Source organism: Pseudomicrostroma glucosiphilum (genome assembly GCF_003144135.1).
Source record: "Pseudomicrostroma glucosiphilum strain MCA 4718 unplaced genomic scaffold BCV69scaffold_12, whole genome shotgun sequence".
Lineage (NCBI taxonomy): Eukaryota > Fungi > Basidiomycota > Exobasidiomycetes > Microstromatales > Microstromataceae > Microstroma > Microstroma glucosiphilum.
Window position 1 is genome coordinate 516,375 of NW_020289924.1, and position 17,227 is coordinate 533,601.

At 56.3% G+C, this 17,227-nt stretch overlaps 8 protein-coding genes across 8 annotated transcripts; 4 read left to right on the plus strand and 4 right to left on the minus strand.

Annotated features, from left to right (window-relative positions):
• Positions 1–648: 648 nt before the first annotated feature.
• Positions 649–1,350, plus strand: BCV69DRAFT_241423 (hypothetical protein; the record flags this gene model as incomplete). The annotated part of the gene is made up of 1 exon (XM_025490013.1): positions 649–1,350. A coding segment is annotated over one exon (702 nt), but the record flags the coding sequence as incomplete, so codon positions are not given.
• A 623-nt stretch (positions 1,351–1,973) lies between these two features.
• On the plus strand, positions 1,974–3,665 carry BCV69DRAFT_262225 (acyl-CoA dehydrogenase NM domain-like protein). Its single transcript, XM_025490712.1, has 3 exons — positions 1,974–2,364; positions 2,461–3,492; positions 3,576–3,665. The coding sequence occupies exons 1-3, from the start codon at positions 2,067–2,069 to the stop codon at positions 3,647–3,649; spliced, it is 1,404 nt and encodes a 467-aa protein (XP_025346470.1). The 5' UTR covers positions 1,974–2,066; the 3' UTR covers positions 3,650–3,665.
• Positions 3,666–3,962: 297 nt separating this feature from the next.
• Positions 3,963–5,292, plus strand: BCV69DRAFT_300630 (hypothetical protein; the record flags this gene model as incomplete). The annotated part of the gene is made up of 3 exons (XM_025494478.1): positions 3,963–4,490; positions 4,573–5,085; positions 5,176–5,292. The coding sequence occupies 3 exons, from the start codon at positions 3,963–3,965 to the stop codon at positions 5,290–5,292; spliced, it is 1,158 nt and encodes a 385-aa protein (XP_025346471.1).
• A 366-nt stretch (positions 5,293–5,658) lies between these two features.
• Positions 5,659–8,483, plus strand: BCV69DRAFT_50634 (hypothetical protein). Its single transcript, XM_025495339.1, has 10 exons — positions 5,659–5,676; positions 5,774–6,099; positions 6,177–6,234; positions 6,301–6,368; positions 6,436–6,745; positions 6,815–7,489; positions 7,568–7,663; positions 7,738–7,773; positions 7,849–8,029; positions 8,102–8,483. Exons 2-10 carry the CDS (start codon positions 5,960–5,962, stop codon positions 8,266–8,268), a joined length of 1,731 nt encoding a protein of 576 aa, XP_025346472.1. The 5' UTR covers positions 5,659–5,676; positions 5,774–5,959; the 3' UTR covers positions 8,269–8,483.
• Positions 8,366–9,607, minus strand: BCV69DRAFT_50470 (alpha/beta-hydrolase). The gene has a single exon (XM_025495338.1). The coding sequence runs from the start codon at positions 9,482–9,484 to the stop codon at positions 8,462–8,464; it is 1,023 nt and encodes a 340-aa protein (XP_025346473.1). The 5' UTR covers positions 9,485–9,607; the 3' UTR covers positions 8,366–8,461.
• BCV69DRAFT_50354 (hypothetical protein) lies at positions 9,433–10,808 on the minus strand. The gene has a single exon (XM_025495337.1). It carries the CDS (start codon positions 10,761–10,763, stop codon positions 9,624–9,626), a length of 1,140 nt encoding a protein of 379 aa, XP_025346474.1. The 5' UTR covers positions 10,764–10,808; the 3' UTR covers positions 9,433–9,623.
• A 278-nt stretch (positions 10,809–11,086) lies between these two features.
• On the minus strand, positions 11,087–13,286 carry BCV69DRAFT_288138 (hypothetical protein; the record flags this gene model as incomplete). Its single annotated transcript, XM_025493609.1, has 2 exons — positions 11,087–12,747; positions 12,827–13,286. 2 exons carry the CDS (start codon positions 13,284–13,286, stop codon positions 11,087–11,089), a joined length of 2,121 nt encoding a protein of 706 aa, XP_025346475.1.
• A 1,548-nt stretch (positions 13,287–14,834) lies between these two features.
• Positions 14,835–16,703, minus strand: BCV69DRAFT_300634 (GroES-like protein; the record flags this gene model as incomplete). Its single annotated transcript, XM_025494479.1, has 9 exons — positions 14,835–15,113; positions 15,205–15,693; positions 15,779–15,843; positions 15,922–15,976; positions 16,069–16,127; positions 16,225–16,279; positions 16,377–16,389; positions 16,496–16,599; positions 16,683–16,703. 9 exons carry the CDS (start codon positions 16,701–16,703, stop codon positions 14,835–14,837), a joined length of 1,140 nt encoding a protein of 379 aa, XP_025346476.1.
• Positions 16,704–17,227: the final 524 nt, after the last annotated feature.

The following is a 17,227-nucleotide window of genomic DNA, read 5'->3' on the forward strand; positions in this document are numbered from 1 at the left end:
AGTCGCACGTCGGACACTCCGGGGACAGGGCGACTGGAACACGCACACCTCTTCGATCATCTGACACAATATTGCGACCATTCATTCACTCTGCCAAGACAAGACCCATCGTACCGCTCGCCATGCTTTGCTTCTGATCGTGCGGGGAAACACGGAGAGCTCGACACCGCGTAAGAATCCCAGTAGAGCACGTCCACTCCCCGGCTCACCCTGCCTCACACCATCTTCAAACACAGTCTAGAAGTCATGCCAAGCTTTCAGGCTCATCTTTAGCCAGGAGCCATTCGCAGAGCCAGCGTACGGGGGGCGGGGGATGCCTTGCAATCTGGCGGGCCTGATTTCGCTACTTTCGGCGCGCCTGGCCCTACGCGTGGAGATGGGCGGAGTTGCAACAGGGATCGACGCTTTGCCTGCCTCCGGTCCGGCCCCACTCTAGACTGCATCGTATTTCTCCTCCATCTGTTGCGAGCTCCTCCTTCCGTTTCGGCCTTTTCGCCTTTCCGCTTTGCTTGCTGGCTAGTCCGTGTGCTTCGTTTCTGCTCCTCCTCCTCCTCCTCCTCCTCCTGTGCCTCTGCGTCCCTCCCCTCTCGCATCATCACAGTCATGTCAGTATCCGCAACGGTCCCTAATGATGCCGTGCAAGAGACTGTGGAGGAAGGCCCGGCCAGGTACGCCGTCTTCGCAAACCGTCTGCGAACAGCCTTCACAGCCGGTATTCGATACAGCGCCTACTCATCCGAGCTCGGCGAGGCTTTCCGTCCCTTGACAAAGCCAGCCGTGGTACGCTCTCTCTACGCAGTCTCCTGGAGTTACGTCATTGGGGATGTGGCCTATGCTGGCTACAAGGCTCGCGAGCTACACCGACAGCTGGCCCAGGAGAGCTCACTCGATCCCTCTGCAAAGCTAAAGCGTCTGGCTCAAGAGGCAGAGGAGAAGCTGCACAAGGCCACTGAAAAGGGCAAAGAGGTAGCAGGAGGTGACAAGACTGTCGCTGCTGTCACGCAGGAATCATCACTGCACGGACACGAGGGCGTCAGTGATCCCTTGCAATACTCCGAGACGACCCACGTGGGCCTCGTCGTAGCCAGGAGAGCCGTCTTCCAGAGTCTAGCATCCATGGCCCTGCCCGCCTTTACCGTTCACTCCATTGTCCACTACTCGCAACCGCTCTTCAAGTCTGTTCAGAACCACCGCGTCAAGGCTCTCGGTCCTACACTGCTCGGTCTGGCCATCATTCCCGCTCTGCCCGTCCTCTTCGATGAGCCAGTGGAGCACATCATCGATGCCATCTTCGACTATGGCGAGGCCCGAATCTTCTCTGGCAAACCCATTACTCAGATCGTCAAGGAAGACGAGGCGAAATTGAAGGAGCAGGGCAAGAAGCTAGAAGGAAAGGGTCAAGAGTTGAGGGCTGAAGCGAATGAAAGGGCACACGAGGCCGAGGGCAAAGTGGTGGATAGACTGCATGAGCTCAAGAAGAAGTCTTCGATGAGCTATGCCATGCCTCTTGGAGGTCTGATAGGAATGGGTATGATCAGCCATGGAGTCAGGAGACAAAGGCAGGCAGCTGCTGCCTCGGCCTCGCTGAACTCTGGCATGCCCCGGATGTTGGCATCGATGAAGCGGCCTAACGCTCTTCTCATGGGCGGCGGTCTGGCAGTCTTGGCAGCTTCGCTGGCAAGTGCAGTCAGTGACAGGGAAGACTGAACGATCATGTACTCTAGAAGCTCATCCGTACGCTGTAATCGATAGACAGTAGCGAAGCCACTCCAGGCATTTAAAAGCGATCGAGGAGGGAGACATGTTGTGAAGCTTCCGTTCCGATATTTCCATCATCCGCCCGCGCCCCTGATGCGGCTGCTCGCGCCGGCGCCTGGACTTTCAGCGTCACCCGGTAAACCGACAGCCGACCCGCGATTAGCTGACGCCCGACCGACACGACCGCATTGCCCCGCATTCAAAGAGACACAATTCCACCTCTTCCGCACGCTCCGGATCTTTTCCACCCCTATAAATCTCTACTCCAACCTGTCCAGTGGCAATACATCCACTAGCACTCCCTCAAAATGTCGATTCGCGCTACCACCTCTTCATCCCTGCTCCGATCCATCTCGGCCGGCCCGGCCAGCAGGACTCTCGCCCGCCAAGCCCGAGCCGGTGCAGCCTCCTCCTCTCTACTGGCCACCTCTGCCTCGCGAGCTTCACCATCAGTATTGGCCTCACCTCGTAATGCCGCACAGCCTTGCGCTGCTGCTGCTGCTTCCTTTTCTACCTCGGTGAGGAGGGCAGAGGAGTTTGAGAACCCATTTGGGATCAACTCGCTTGCTAAGTTGACTGAGGAGGAGGAGATGCTCAAGGAGGCTGGTGAGTGAGAGCTGCCAAAGGCTGTGATAGCGATCCGGAGAAACTCTGACTGACCAGCGATTGTGACGTCGCCCTATCTTCCTTTTCTCTGCTTAGTCTCTCGCTTTGCTGAGGATGTCGTGCGCCCAAAAGTCGAGGCCATGGACGAAGCCGAGAAGATGGACCCAGAGATCATCAAGGGTCTCTTTGATCAAGGCCTCATGTCCATCGAGACTGATCCGGAGCTCGGCGGAGCTGGCGGATCCTTCACTGCTGCTATCATCGTCATTGAGGAGCTTGCCAAGGTCGACGCCTCCGTCAGTGTGCTATGTGACGTCCACAACACTCTGGTCAACACTGTGCTGCGCAAGTACGCAACCAAGGAGCTGCAGGAGAAGTACCTCCCTCAGCTTGCCACCGACCAGCTGGGTTCCTTCTGCCTCTCTGAGCCTGCTTCGGGATCAGATGCTTTCGCTATGAAGACCTCTTGCAAGAAGTCGGACGACGGCAAGCACTGGATCATCAATGGTTCCAAGATGTGGATCACCAACTCTGCCGAGGCAGAGTTCTTCATCGTCTTTGCTCAGGGTGACCCCTCCAAGGGTTACAAGGGTATCAGCGCCTTTGCCGTCGAGAAGAACATGGGTGTGGAGATTGCAAAGAAGGAGAAGAAGCTGGGTATCCGAGCTTCCTCGACTTGCACTGTCAACTTTGATGAGGTCAAGGTACCCGTGGAGAACCTCATCGGTGAGGAAGGAAAGGGGTACAAGATTGCCATTGAGATTCTCAACGAGGGCCGAGTCGGTATTGGAGCTCAAATGGTCGGAATTGCTCAAGGCGCCTTTGACAAGAGTGTTCGCTACGCCGCTGAGCGCAAGCAATTCGGCCAGTCCGTGGCGAGCTTCCAGGGAATGCAGTTCCAAATGGCTCAAGCTGCAACGGAGATCGAGGCAGCAAGGCTCATGGTGTACAATGCTGCTAGGCTCAAGGAGGAGGGAAGGCCCTTCACTAAGCAGGCCGCCATGGCTAAGCTCTACGCTAGTCAGGTCGCCGCTAGTGTTGGATCGAGCGCCATTGACTGGGCTGGTGGACTGGGATTCACCAGGGAGACTGGAATCGAGAAGTACTGGAGAGATTCGAAGATCGGAGGTGAGTCATTTGCAAGCTCAGACCACGCCGAGATGGAAAGTATTACTGACCCTTTTCGCCTGTTCTCTGTGCTTTCTCTACAGCCATCTACGAGGGAACGAGCAACATCCAGCTGCAGACCATTCAGAAGCTCACCTTCAAGGAGATGGGTCTGTAAAGGTCGTTCCGGCTACATCAGTTGCTGCATATCAGTGTGTCTTTCATCCTCGGAATTCAAAACATTATAGAGACTTCAGCCGGCGAATATGAGCGCCAATTCTAGAGTCACAGAAATGAGACTTGGCACCGCAAGTGCAGCAAAGGACGTCCGGACGCGTCACCTACTTCCGGTCGTCTATTCCTTCTGGCTGCGCTCCTGTCTTCTTGACCATTCACTTCCTTTCCATGCCCCCTGACTGACTTACTCACCTTCAGCTACACATCGCAGCACACCCTAAACAGTCCCAACACAGCACTCCCTGTCGGCCATAATGGCCCCTCCTTCCACCCCATCTCCCCACACACAGGCACGCATACAGCCCGCTCAGCTTCACAAAGCTCAGTCCCCACCTCAAGCATCAGCTCAGTACCCGCCTCAGAATGACGACTTCCTTCGTCGCCTTTCCTTTTCAAGCGCTGCAGAGACGCAAGATGTGGATGAAATGGTAAGACAGAAGTTCACATTTGGCAGAAGCACCGTGGCTCCTCTGAGACAGGGTGGTCGAGTGGCTGCAGAGGCTCAGCCTGCGCAGCGTGCTGCTGAAGTCAAGCAGCTCAACGATGCCAAGGTAGATGCTACAAGCGCTTCTGCGGCTTCCTCGATCGATCCACGCCTCAAGTTCCTGCTCGGACAGTCCCCACCAACCACTGCCCATACCTCTGCTGAGCTGAGCGCAACACAGAAGAACATGACCGCAGTCTCAGTGAAATCGCTCTCGGTGCCCGATTTGGACCAGCTGTGGAAGTCGCGCACTAACAGCAATCGAGACATTAGCAGTGGGAGCGCTATTCGAAAAGTCGTGAGCCTATATGCAGGTCCTCGAGGTGACGGAATCTTCGGGGTTACTGACGCCTTGCACCCGGCCTTGCACTGTCTATTAGCTCGGCGAGAGTGGTCGGTCGAGCAATGCGAGATTTGGACCCCAGCTCTTTTCTATGAGCGGCAACAAGCTTCCTGCTACTGCTACCGCTGATGCAACGCACAACGCGACTCAGGCTCTGGTACCAAGCGTTGCTCGAAACGAGTCAGACCAGGCCTCTAGGAGCTTGCTGGACGTCGCCAGCTCTCTTGCTGCTGAACAGCAGAGCACAAAGTCTGCTGCACCCTCCACGACCATTTTGCAGCCGGCTTCTAATGCGACTCACTCGACTCGCAAGCGCTCACTGACCATTCTGCAGCAAAGCTCGCCCGTCGAAGGTGCTCGAGCTGTGCCTTCTGTCCCTACAGCTGCCAAGACTACCACTACCACCACGGAGCGAGCCCCCGCTAACAAACGACCTCGAGCTATTGCCCCTGACCTCAGCATCTTGAATGACGGCTCTAGGGACTTTCTGCGTAACGTCGAAGCCGTTGGGCGTGAGCGAGATGGGCTCAAGACTGCCGTCAAGGAGCTGGTAAGTGCCGCAGGGTGGCAGATGCGACGCAGCACTGGGCCTGAAATCGAACAACGCCCACTTCATCTGCTGCACTGCTGCCCACCACAGGAGACAAAGCTCAGTAACTTGAAGAAGGACCTGACTGACAAGACGAATGAGCTGACCGATGTCAAGAGGAATGCAGCAGCTGTCGCCGCGAAAGCTCAGGCTCAGATGTCATCGTAAGGAGGTGGAAGAAAAAGCTGCAGCCCTCTTATCTTACCCATCAAGGTGTTGAATCTTCCGCCTCCTCATGCCCATGTCCAGTGTTACTGAGGTCAAGCACAACCTTGACATACAGAGAGCTGCATACCACGAGGCCTACAAGCGTGCGAACGTAGAAGCCGAGCGCAGTAAAGCAGCTTCCGGACAGGCAGAATGCCTCGTCAAAGATGCTGGCGAGTTTTCGGACACACCAGTCAGGGCTGCAGGTGGTGTGCTCGCTGACGACGGCTTGTCGAATGTTGCGCACTGTAACGACAGACGGTCATTGTCTCCAGGACACCATCAATCATATTCGAGCGGAAGCAGTTGCTAATGTCAAGGTGGCAATCCAGAGGATCGAAGATCGTGAGTTGGCATCAATCATCAGCTTCATGACCTTGCAGCGCAGTCACTTAGTGTGCCCTGCCTTATGATGCGCTTGTGCTATGTTCCGCCTCTGCAGTCGAGGTCGAGGTCCAGAACCACAAGCAGTCCAGAGACCAAGCGCTCTTCGATCGGGCAGGAGTAGGTATCGAGCTTCATTGTTGACGCCTCCGCAGACAATGCTCACGAGTGCCTCACCTCATAGGCGCAGGAGAAAATCAAAGATCTCGAGAGAGATATCAAAGATCATCTTGCCAAGTACGAGATGAAGTGCGGCGAAGTGACAAACATCTCGAAGCGCTTGGCGGAGAAGGATGGCGCAAATCGAGCGCTAGAAGTTCGATATGAAGATCTTTTGATCGCCAACGCTGAACTGCAGAAGGCCAAGGAGGACTTGGAGAGGTGGTGCGTTGTGAAGATGCAAACAATGGGCGAGGGTGACCTGACAATGCTGACTCAACCTTTCTCTGGGTGGCCTCTAGCTTGGGTGCCGCGGAAGGGCGAGAGGTTCAGTTGCGAGAGCAGCTCGAGCAATCTACGGTGAGTATGTCATCCGAAGAGGAAACAAGCCAGCAGCATTCACAATGACTAGCATTTCGCTCGCAGGATGTTCTCGGTCGTAGGCAAAGCGAGCTGAAGGCAGCTCAGGAAGAGGCAGCTGGCATCAGCAACAAGTAAGTAGCTAGTCAGGAGCGCTGCGAGTCGTGTACTTACTCACTGACGTACGCGTGACTGTGTCAGGCTATCTGAAGCGAACGCTCAGCTTGACCTAGCTGCTCAAGCAGCAAAGGCAGCCGAGCAGCGTCAGCAGGAAATGATCGCAGTCAGAGACGAGATCGCCTTGGAGATCGAGCGTCTGCAGAAGGAGAAGCACGCTGTCGAGAGTCGCCTGCAGGACGCTACCGACAGCCTGCGCATCTGTCAGAAAGGTGCTGAGCAGACGACGAAGCTCTCTGAGGAGAGAGCCGTGCGCGTTGACGAACTCAAAGCGGAATGTCGAGAGCTCAGACAGACGGAAGAGAGACTCAAGAAACAGCTCAATCATCAGCACGTGAGTAGTACGCTCATTGCGAGGTGGATTTTCTGCTCACCCTTCCTGTGCTGGTCCCCGTCTTCACAGGAAATGGAAAGTGCTCTCGCTGCTGAGAAAGCTCGCAGCGGCACTCTTGCTCAAAGTATTGACAGCCTCAAGGGACGCCTGGGCGAGATCAGCTCTGACAAAGCTGCTGCCGAAGCCACTGTCGTACAGCTTCGCAGTCAGCTCGAGACTCTGCAGCGAAGATGCGAAGAGCTTACTGACGATTACGAAGGAGCTCAGGATGGCAATAGAACTGCTACTGAGAGTATCAGGCGTCTGCGCAATGATCTAGAGGCTGCCGAGAAACGAGTAGCACAAGGCGCTACGGACCTCGCAGACCTCAACGAGAAGTACTCCGAGGTAATTGAGATTGTCGAGAACAACAAGGCTGATCTGGAAGACGCTCATAGAGTCATTTCTGACTTGGAGGGCAAGATTACCGAAATTGAAGAACAAGAATCAGGAACGGCACACACGCTGCAGAATGCACTTCAGAACCAAGAGGATTTGGAGGCTACGCTGGCGAGCGAGCGCAAGGATCGTCTTGAGGAGATAACTGCTTTGCGTGAAAAGACGAACGGGCTGGAGAAAGACATACTCAGCGTCAAACAGGAGAAAGAGAAGCTGCTGACACAGGTCAAGACTCTGGAAGATGTTCAGGCAAAGTCTGTGGAGAAGGAGAACACTGTCATGGAGAGAGCTCGACGTGGGCTGCTGGTGAGTCTTCGGCTGACACCGGAATTTTGCTGCTGTGTCGAAGCTGCCGGACTGACTACCTTTACATTATCCCTGCAGACTCGCGCCGAGGTAGAGCTCTGCAATTACTCTGCTGCGCTGCAGAGAGACCAAAATCAGCGAGAGATGTGCAAGAAAGATAACGAGATCAAGAGAGTGAGTGTATCATGGATCCGTGTGCTTACAGCGCTTTGGACTCAAGAAAGCTTTCGCCACGCAAACCACCATAGCTGGAGTTTGAACGACGAGGTCTTGAAGCCAAGATCGTAAGTGGCAGCAGGGGGAGGAGAAGTGGTACCGTGCTCATCTTCCGCCACTATTGACCGGACGCATCCCTGCAGTTCCAAGCCCATGCAGCACGATCTCAGAATCCCCAGACGAGCACCAGACGCACTCTTTCTGTACTCATGGAATCGTCCTCGTCGTCTGGGTTGAGCGACGCTGGGTCTTCACCGGATCGCTCGGGTCCTGGTGAGGCAAGCACTTCTACTGAAGAGGCGAGCGCAAACTCTCACGCAGCTGGTGAGTGGTGATCAAAGTCGCTCCTGGGGATCTAAGCTGATTCTCAGACCTTCTCTGTACAACCGCTGGCAGCCCCTGCGCCAGCTGCGCCAATTACGCGACGCTCGTCCCGCTTCTCAACGCGTGCCACTATGGCCTCCACTGGTGCCACTGGTAGCGGCAGGCAGCCGCGAGAGTCCATCGCTCCTGACTCGCTCGGCGCTGCTGTAGACGAGAGCCCAAGCACCGATTGCGATTGAGTGTTCCAGAACAGGACGACAAAGACGGCGTGTCACGGCGAGAGTCTCCTCAGAGTTCTGGCGGCAGTGAAAATGTCGATTACATCCATGACGTGTAGCAATGACGAGAACAATCGTGCAGAAAATACAAGAGGTTGACGAGTCCAAGAAGAGAGGGAGAAGTTTGATGGTGGATTGCCTGACTGACTAGTCCTCAGACGACCGCCTTCGTAGCGCTCACATCTGCCTTTGCGTCTAGTATCCTCCCCAGCAGTCTGTCCAATGCTCTCGGATTGTCGATGTGCACGTTGTGCCCCGCATGGGGCACGATGAACGTCCTTCCCCCACCCATATTGCCCCACTCCCTCAGCCGTTTCACCACGTCCCTCCCAGCTTCAACGTCCATCCAATCGCTCTCTCCATAGATGAAGCTCACTGGCAGCTCCCTCTTCAGCTCCTTTGCCCTCGTAGCAATTGGCAATCTCGCCCACGCACCAGGAAGGAGCAAATGGGCAAGGCAATACTCCCCGCTTCCCTTTGAGAGGAAAATCGCCTGCGTGTATGCCGCAATTGCTTTCTTCTCCCCGTCGGGCAGAGCGGAGAAGCGTCGAGAAGTGTAGCGTGATGCGAGCCAGGGTCCGAGGAAGGAAGAGGTGCGAAGTAGACCAAAGGGACTATAGTTCTGCTCCCAAAGCCAGGAGAAGACGGCTCGTGTGCGTGGAGAGAAGCGCGGTGGGGGAGGAGCACTCTTGGGACCTGTGTCGGTGGACTGCTTTTGCTGCTGATTTGAGGAAGCTCCATTGGCCTGCTGGTCCACCTTGCGAGCGTCCTGCTCAGCTTGAACCTTGTTCGCTGGTACGCCTGCGTGCTCTTGCGACTCGAGGACCTCGCGCTCCACATCCTGCGAATGCACAGAGGTGGCATCTGCATCGATGTTGCCTCGCGAGGCATCCGGGACATACGTAGCATTCTTGGGCGCAAAGGTAGACTCATTCTTGTGGCCGTCGCCTTGATTTTGACCGTGCTCCTCGGGCGGCAAGCCTACTCCAGCTGGAGATACGAGCACCAGACGAGAGACGCGAGAGGGGTAGCGCAGCGTATACGCCACGCTCAGATACCCTCCTAAGCTGTGTCCCACCAGCGTCATCTTCTCGATACCAGCATTCTTCCTCCACTCTTCTAGACTCTCAACGAACCAGCCTTCGGCGGCTTCCACGCGCGTCTTATCTGAGTGCATGGCTGAGGAGGGAACGTGGAATGTGGGACGGGAGGAGCGACCCCATTCCTAGCCAGTCGAGAGCGTAGAGGCGCGAGTTGGGACGGGCGGCGAGAGCAGCAAAGTTCTGTGGGCGGAGCAAAGGTCGGGATCACAGAGATCAGTCTGCCGTTCTGACCAGGCAAAGGCATTCATCCTTGAGTAGCTGACTCACTCTGTAGAAGAAGGCGATACCAGCTCCGTATCCAGCAAGGACGACGATCTTCTCCTCACGCTCCTCCTCCTCCCTGGTGATTTCCGGTCGTCCAATCTCGAGGACATTGAGGCACTTGGCCGGCGTCGTCGAGCTTGATGCTCCGGTCAACCATCGCAGCCATCCAGACCCGTGTGCATGTCCATTGCTGCTGGCAGTACCATTTGCTTCGTTCTGTTTCACCTCCTTGAACTCGGGATCTGCCGCAACCCATCTAATGGACCCGACTTTCCCATCTTTGTGCAAGGCGGTACCAATCGTGGCCCTGTGCTCAGCCGGGAAACGCTTAGAGTGAGCCCCGCTTTCTGCCTGGCTGTCCTTGCCTGTAGATTTGCCGGACGCCTGCTCCCACATGCCACTAAAGGCTCCCACATCAGAGCTGTGCAGTGGATTCTGTACGTTACCTAGATGTGCTCCACGGAAGTAGGGCGTAGCGGCAGCATAGAGGTATAGCTCGGCCTGGGCGGAGAGCTGATCCCATTTGCCTGGGTAGGTGAGGGCTACCCCTGGAGCGGGGAGAGTGGCTTGAGCTGCTGCAGGGTCGTTGCCTACGCTTGCTTCTGCGGAGATTACGGCTGCCCTGGCTTCCTTGTCTTGTTGTTGCTGGGAGGCGGAGAGGGAAGATGACGATGCAGAGGCAGAGGTGTTGGACGAGGCAGAGGTGGAAGAGTTGCCATTGGTGGCGTCATGTCCCTTGTGGTGATGGTGATGGACACGAGGCTGGTGATTGGGTCGCAGCCAGCTCTGCAGAGATGCTCCAATGGTTGAAGGAATCTCTCCCGGCTGCCAAGAATTGTCGGCAGTAGCAGTGGCTACCATTGTGGTCGATGGTGGGAGAAGTGGGGAGCGAGTCAGTAGGGAGGGAAGAGATGCTGCGAGGCGGAGCGGGGCTGCTGCTGCTGTGAGGTTGCGTTGGAGGACAGCGCCTAGGGAAGAGGAGGCAGCACGGCAAGCCAGGAAGGGCAACGGTGAGGGCGCAGTACTGCGACGCCTTTTGTTCTGAGTAGGAGATGAGAAGAGGATCAGACGGTGAAGTTCGGCAGCCATGGTCCATTTCCCGTCGCCCGCCCTTATATTTCCACTCCACCCAGGCCGGTCATTGGCTGAGCAACACCCGAAAAGGGTCCAAAGCCACCCGGCGCCACACAGCCGTCACTCAGCCACCCGCGGATGCTCAGTCCCGCGGCTGACACCGCCGATCAATCCTCCGAGCGCCAGGCATCGCTGCTACTCCTCCCCGGTCATCTTACTCGACCAGAGGCTCAGTTCACCTTACCAGATGCAAGCTTAGCAGTCTATCATCAGCACAAGCCTCGACAAGTTACATCAAGCTCCGATGGTGTACATGAGATAAGCCAGCATACCCCGCGTCACGCGCTGCTGCTCGAAGGAGTAGAGCTCTCCTTTCCAATCAGCTCAGTCTGTCCTGATCCCCTCCTCGCACCATCTCCTGCCTCTGCACCCTTCTTCCCCGTCACAAGCCCGCGTACAATGCGCAACAGCAACGGTAGGCCCTCCAGAGGTGGAAGGAAGACTGCGACCAGCAGCGTGATGAAGATCCAGATGAAGGACACCACCACCCATCCGGTGAAGAATTGCCAGTCAAAGACGTAGTCCCACATCCCAAAGGGCCAGACCACCCACACGGCCAGGAAGAGGAAGATGCCCCATCCTGCAGATACCTTGGAGGCGCGATTCATGCGGCGAACCTCGGCGTCGCTGAAGCTCGTGACGGCACCATCGTGCTGCTCTAGAGAGGCTTCCGTGTCTTCGCCTTCTGCAGGCACCGCTCGTATAACGTCGGGCGCAGAAGGTGCGAGCTTCTTCTTCTCGCCGCCATTCTCGCCTAGAGTACTCGAAGAATCCTCGTAGTGCACCAGCTTGATCCTATTGAAGCCAGACCAGTCCCAGTCGTGCTCGTCCGGCTTGGCATATGTAATGACGATGGTCAGGATTGCTGGCACGCACGAGGAGACGACGGTGCCCCACAGACAGGGCAACAGAGCGCCCGTGGTGGTGACGCTGATTTCTCCATTGCCGTAGACGTAAGAGGTGGAGATCCAGGTAGCTAGACCGCCCATGATTCCCACAATGGGCGAGACGATGGCGGCCAGCTTCGTCTGCTTCTTCCAGAGGATGGTGAGTGGAAGAGTGACCATACCTGGGGTAGTGATGATGCCCAGAAAGTACAGCGTCCAAGTAAGGTTGAGACCGATGCGCCAGAAGACTGCCGAGACGGCGCAGCCTACGAGTGCAAAGAGGACACAGGCGAGGCGGGAAACGTTGATGATCGCCTTGTCCCTTGCGGCTGGGTTGATGTAGGTATGGTAAAGATCAGAGCTGACGATACTCGACACTGCTACGATTTGAGCACTGCAGGTGCTTGTACAAGCCATGAAAATTAGCAACACGACAGCTACTGCACCGCCCTTGCCAGCAGTGGCATAGGCCGTGTAAGCCAGAGGCAGACCATCGTTGAGCTCTGTCATGCTCAATGCTCGACCATAGGTGGGCCAGATGGGGTTCGTGCCCAGGCCCACCGCCGCAAGTCCCATTGTGGTGCCCAGGACAAATGGCATGGCAAAGTAAAGGATCCCACCGAGGATGTACCCTCTGACCGCTGCTGCCTGGTTTGCGCTGAAGCCCTTTTGCCAGTAGGAGCTGTCCATGATCACTAGGCCAAAATTACCCAAGGTGTGCAGGAGGCCAAACAGGACTCCACTCTTGCTGGACATGGTAAAGTAGGAGCCGTCTTTATTGCCCGAGACGGGCGTGGCGAGTGCGGCCTGATTGACCAGGTCAAAGAGATGTCGAGGGGATTGAACTTGGTCATTTGTGATCGTCTTGAGGGAGAGGTAGGTGACGATGATAAGCAGACAGACGGTGTGTAGGTAATCGGTGATGAATGTTGCGCGAAGACCGCCGTACACGGTGTAGACGACGACGCCTACGGGTAGAAGGAAGATGGAGGCGACGGTGTTCATCCCCGTGAGCGCTGAGATGGTGGCAGATGCGCCGAGGAACATGTTCACTGAATGGAAAGGGATGAGAGACACAGTCAATTGGCGTATCGACCAATGAAGGGTGCTCCCCACTTGACCTCTCCTCACCTATAGCAATCAAATTGTTCGCTAGACACAAGAACATGTACAACCAATGCGCCACTGCTCCATATCTCACCTTGACCAGCTCAAGGGAGGTGTGTGCATGCGGCGCCCGAAGCTTCGACTGGATTGCAATGAGTGAGAAGAATGAAATCTGCACTAGGCATCCACTGGCAAACCAAAATGCCCCCGAAACACCATAATCGTACGTCACCACGCTCGAGCTGAGCAGTGCTGTAGGCCATCCCCACGAGGAGATGACGGCTACGCACACCAGGCCTACACCGACGTTTCGTCCTGCTGTGGAGTAAGTTTCGAAGTGGCCATTGTTTTCACCGGTGAAACGCTTGAGGAGGGCGGTTATGCCGATCATGGCAATGGCAAAGGCGGCACCGACGCCGACGGTGATGCCGTATCCGACGCCTTGGCTGAGAGGGGGAGGGATGGATGTCGCGCTCCCGCTCATGCTGACGGGTACAATGGAGAACGAGGAAGCGGTAAAGGCGATAGGGGTGGGTGTGAGGGACTCGGGTGGTCAAGGTTCGAGCAGGTCTAGAGAGGAGAGACCCGGAAGGAAGAAGTCAAGAGGGCACGCCTGACAAGCCCAAGAGGATGGGCCTCGGGGAAAACCATCCGTCCCGCCAAGTTATATGGACATGCCCTTGTAATCCCAGAGCGAAGAAGATCTGGCGTGATTGGACATTAGAAGATGGCCTCATTCGCCGATGCCCCTGCTGTCTCCTCCCCTGCCTCCGTGATTGCCTTGCCTGCCGAGGGAACGAGCCAACATTTGACCATCTTGCACCTTTTCACAAAACGGTACGTCCGTCTAAGCGATCCATACCCGACCCGCTGCCGTGGTCCGGCCTGGTTTGGCTTGAGTGGTATGTACCGATGCCATTGAGCGGAGGCATGGCGTGCTCGCCCTCGTGTGCTGGTTCCGATAAGGGACACCCAGTGTGTCGGACAGAGAGAGAGGGCGAGGGATCTGCTTGCCTTGTCTGGCTGCGTGCTTCTTCGTGGCGTGGCGTGACAGCCCCTCGCCATCACGAGATTGCGTCGCAGGCCGTCTGCACAGGCCAGGAAGCGCGGTACGGTGTGGTGTACCTTCGTTGCGCCTCTTAATTCGCCGAGGTCGAAGCTCGCTCGTGATGCATGGCGGCAACACTGGCCCAGTGCCTCGCCTCGCGCCCAGGAAGCAGATGCACGCCTGCCAACTCCGACGAGGAAGGTGGTGTGATGGGAGGTGCACAGACCGGGGAGTTCGATTTCCTGATTGCTCCCTCGAGGCTCAATCTTCCTTCTCTCTTCACCCCATCCTCCATCTTTGCCGCCCTTCACCACTTTGTTCAAGGCACCATACGATAGAATGATGTGATGTGGCTGGCCACAAAGGACTGTACTGCGCAAGATAGCTAGCCCGCTCTGGCTGATCAGGTGAGTGGACTGCTTTGCTCAGGCGAGGCGGGGCCGCTGGACCTTCAAAGGTCAGAAGCTGTCGCCGTACGGGAGACACCAGCTGATTTCTCTGCACATCCTCATCGTCTCATAGACGAGGCCGAGTTCACTTCAGACCATACGGTACCGAGCAACACTGCCTGGACCGAGTGGTCGTCTACACCAAGACATTGGCTCCCATGCTTGCGATTCCACGCCAAGGCCCCCTGTGCTATTGCAGAGGCGAGGAGAAGAGAGTCATTCACAATGATAACAGCACCATCGTAACAAGCAAGGGATCGTGACAAGGAGTTGATCGTTGGGAGAAACGGTCCACTCCTTGTCGCGACTCCTTCCTTGTTGCGACGATTGTTCTATACACTAATCAAATGGCAATACATTCAAGAGACTGAGAGCTACGATTCTTGAGCACGTACAATCTGTCCTTACCTGCTCCAATATCCGCTGATCTGCGACAGTATTCTTCAGACGATCATCGGAACGTCGTTCACACGAAAGCCCTTCACAAGAGCGCTTCACCCACCCTTCCCTTCGACAGTCAGGTCCCGCTCCACTCTTAGGGCTTGAGGATGACCTTTGAGTAGCCCTCTACACGCTTCTGGAACTTGACATATGCATCCGGTGCAGCAGAGAGGCCCACCTCGTTCGAGACGATAAACGAGGGCTTGGCGATGCCGGCGACGATGAGGTCTCTCAGCTGGCGATTGTAGGTCTTCACATTGGCTTGACCCGTTCCCATGGAAAGGCCCTTCTCGAAGAACTTGCCGAAGGGGAACATGAGCTGTCCAAGCTTGGCGTGCTCGTCGCTCGCTCCGGGGTCAGTGGGGACGTAAAGCTAGATGAGGAAGAAATGCGGAGTCCATCAGCATGAGTACGCGACGCATATCAAAACTTCTTGAGGCTTGACCCAGCCGACGACTACTCACTCCGGGGATACCGAGACCTCCACAGGCGCGTACGGCCCGTACCATCTGGTTCAAGACGATGTTGACCTGCTCCGTCTTTCCATCTTGGGTAACGGCCTGGTAACCAACAGCATCTACACATCGATCCACTTCCTTGCCTCCTCGCATCTTCAGAATCGCATCCACCGCATCGCCCTTACTGAAGTCGATGGGGATCCCGTCGAACTTCTTGCACAGGGCCAGTCGCTCCGGCACTCGGTCAATGACGTAGATGTCTGCTGCTCCCATCAAGCGAGCAGAGTATGCTGCCATCAAGCCCACGGGGCCAGCGCCCCATACTGCGATAGACTCGCCGGGCTTGAGACCGGATAGAATGCAGCCGTGGTAGCCTGTGGGAAAGACGTCGGCGAGCATCATGAAGTCGGCCTCGTGCTCGCTTCCGGGGGGCAGGACTAGGGCGTTAAAGTCTGCAAAGGGGACACGGATCCTCTCTGCTTGGCCACCGTGGTACTGTCAGGTGCAAACGGGACGGTAATGAAACAGCGGTCAAGTGTCAGCTTCTGAGCCTTCGACATGTCGCGTCAGTGGAACTCACAGGACCCATCGCGACGTAGCCGTATGCGCCTCCGGCGAAGCCTTCGTTGACGTTTGTGCAGAACGCTATGGCATTGCAATTGGGAGAGCGTCAGTGCACACGTACAGCTTGCTATTCTGTGCCTCGACTGCTCCTCAGCTCACCAGTCTTGTTCGTCTGGCAGTTCAAGCAAGAGCCACAGGCCACATTGAAGGGCATCTAGTAGCGGGGAAAAAGTCGCAGCAATGATCAGCTCGTCGCCTTGTGACCTCAACGTCCTCCAAGACCAGGATCAGCCATTGAATACGCACAACAACTCGGTCGCCCTTCTTGAGTACAGTCACACCCGAGCCAAGCTCCTCGACGATACCTGGAGAGGCAGCAGAAGGGTGATTGTGGACCTTGTCAGAGTCGACATGCTCGTACCACCAATGCTTGTAGTTCGTCCGTCTGTGTTGGAGACTCACCCATGTTCTCATGACCGAACCTGAGTCCGGCCTTGGCTGCTGTGCGGTCTTCGTACTGCGCAAAGAGGCGCGCAAGGGGGGGGGGGGGGGCGGGGAAAGACGAGTGAGCAAAGGACTCTTTCATTCGACGATGCCCCTGCAGTCTAGCTTACCATGTGCAGATCACTAGTACGGCAGAACAGAGGCAGACAAGTGTCAGTCTACCTGCTTCCTCCAGTCTGTTGCCCTCTTCAGTAAGCTAGTGCTTCCACAGCCTCTCGAATGTACTCACGAGCCACAAATGGCACTGCTGGTGATCCGAACAATGACGTCCGCTGGGTGCTGGATAGTGGGGAGGGGAACCTCCTCCACGGCCACCTCAAAGGGGCCCTTGTACTGTTTGCGTCCGCATCATAGGGAGCGAGGCAGGAGTGAGCAACGTCCGGCAAGGATGCACACCTCCAGGTGCTGCTACTCACTACAACGGCTTTCATGGACATGGCTGGTGCAGTGATTTCTCTTTTTTCGACGATGATAATAAGATGAGAGATAGGCAGACGATGCACACGGTGATATGTAGTAGTAAGGATAGGGAATGAAGGGTGCAGCTAAGTGTCGCCCTGCCAGTCTACTTGCTGGTCATGCTCCCCCCTGGTCTGCCTTCCCCGCACGCTCCCCTCCACCTCCTTCCTGCCCCCAGCCCCGCCTTCCGTGCTTTCCGAAGGAATCCCGAAGGCCGATGCGATGCGGGGATTCCCCACACTTCACTCCGCACGGACGCACATGCAGCCCTGCCCGGAGAAGATAGAGAGAGAGAGAGAGAGAGAAGGTCCGCCTGACCTTCCCTGTTCGCTAGACTAGACTGGGACAGAGAGGTGTTTCCCTGTGTTCATAAACGGCCCTGAATGCAGCACTGGTCTACTCGGCTATCCAATCTGCCTGTAGTGCTGCTCCTGCAACTCACTCGTCCATCAGATGACCCTGCCGCTTCGGGCTTGACCTGAGCCTCTCCTCTGCCACTTCT

Excerpts from the sequence above, each read along its gene's own strand:
- BCV69DRAFT_262225 (XM_025490712.1), top strand. The coding sequence starts at position 2,067 with ATGTCGATTCGCGCTACCACCTCTTCATCCCTGCTCCGATCCATCTCG. Across the intron at positions 2,365-2,460 it reads GGAGATGCTCAAGGAGGCTG|TCTCTCGCTTTGCTGAGGAT; the intron begins GTGAGTGAGAGC and ends TTCTCTGCTTAG. Across the intron at positions 3,493-3,575 it reads GAGAGATTCGAAGATCGGAG|CCATCTACGAGGGAACGAGC; the intron begins GTGAGTCATTTG and ends CTTTCTCTACAG.
- BCV69DRAFT_50634 (XM_025495339.1), top strand. The coding sequence starts at position 5,960 with ATGAAGTGCGGCGAAGTGACAAACATCTCGAAGCGCTTGGCGGAGAAG. Across the intron at positions 6,100-6,176 it reads AAGGAGGACTTGGAGAGGTG|CTTGGGTGCCGCGGAAGGGC; the intron begins GTGCGTTGTGAA and ends GGTGGCCTCTAG. Across the intron at positions 8,030-8,101 it reads CGCAAACTCTCACGCAGCTG|CCCCTGCGCCAGCTGCGCCA; the intron begins GTGAGTGGTGAT and ends AACCGCTGGCAG.
- BCV69DRAFT_50470 (XM_025495338.1), bottom strand. The coding sequence starts at position 9,484 with ATGCACTCAGATAAGACGCGCGTGGAAGCCGCCGAAGGCTGGTTCGTT.
- BCV69DRAFT_50354 (XM_025495337.1), bottom strand. The coding sequence starts at position 10,763 with ATGGCTGCCGAACTTCACCGTCTGATCCTCTTCTCATCTCCTACTCAG.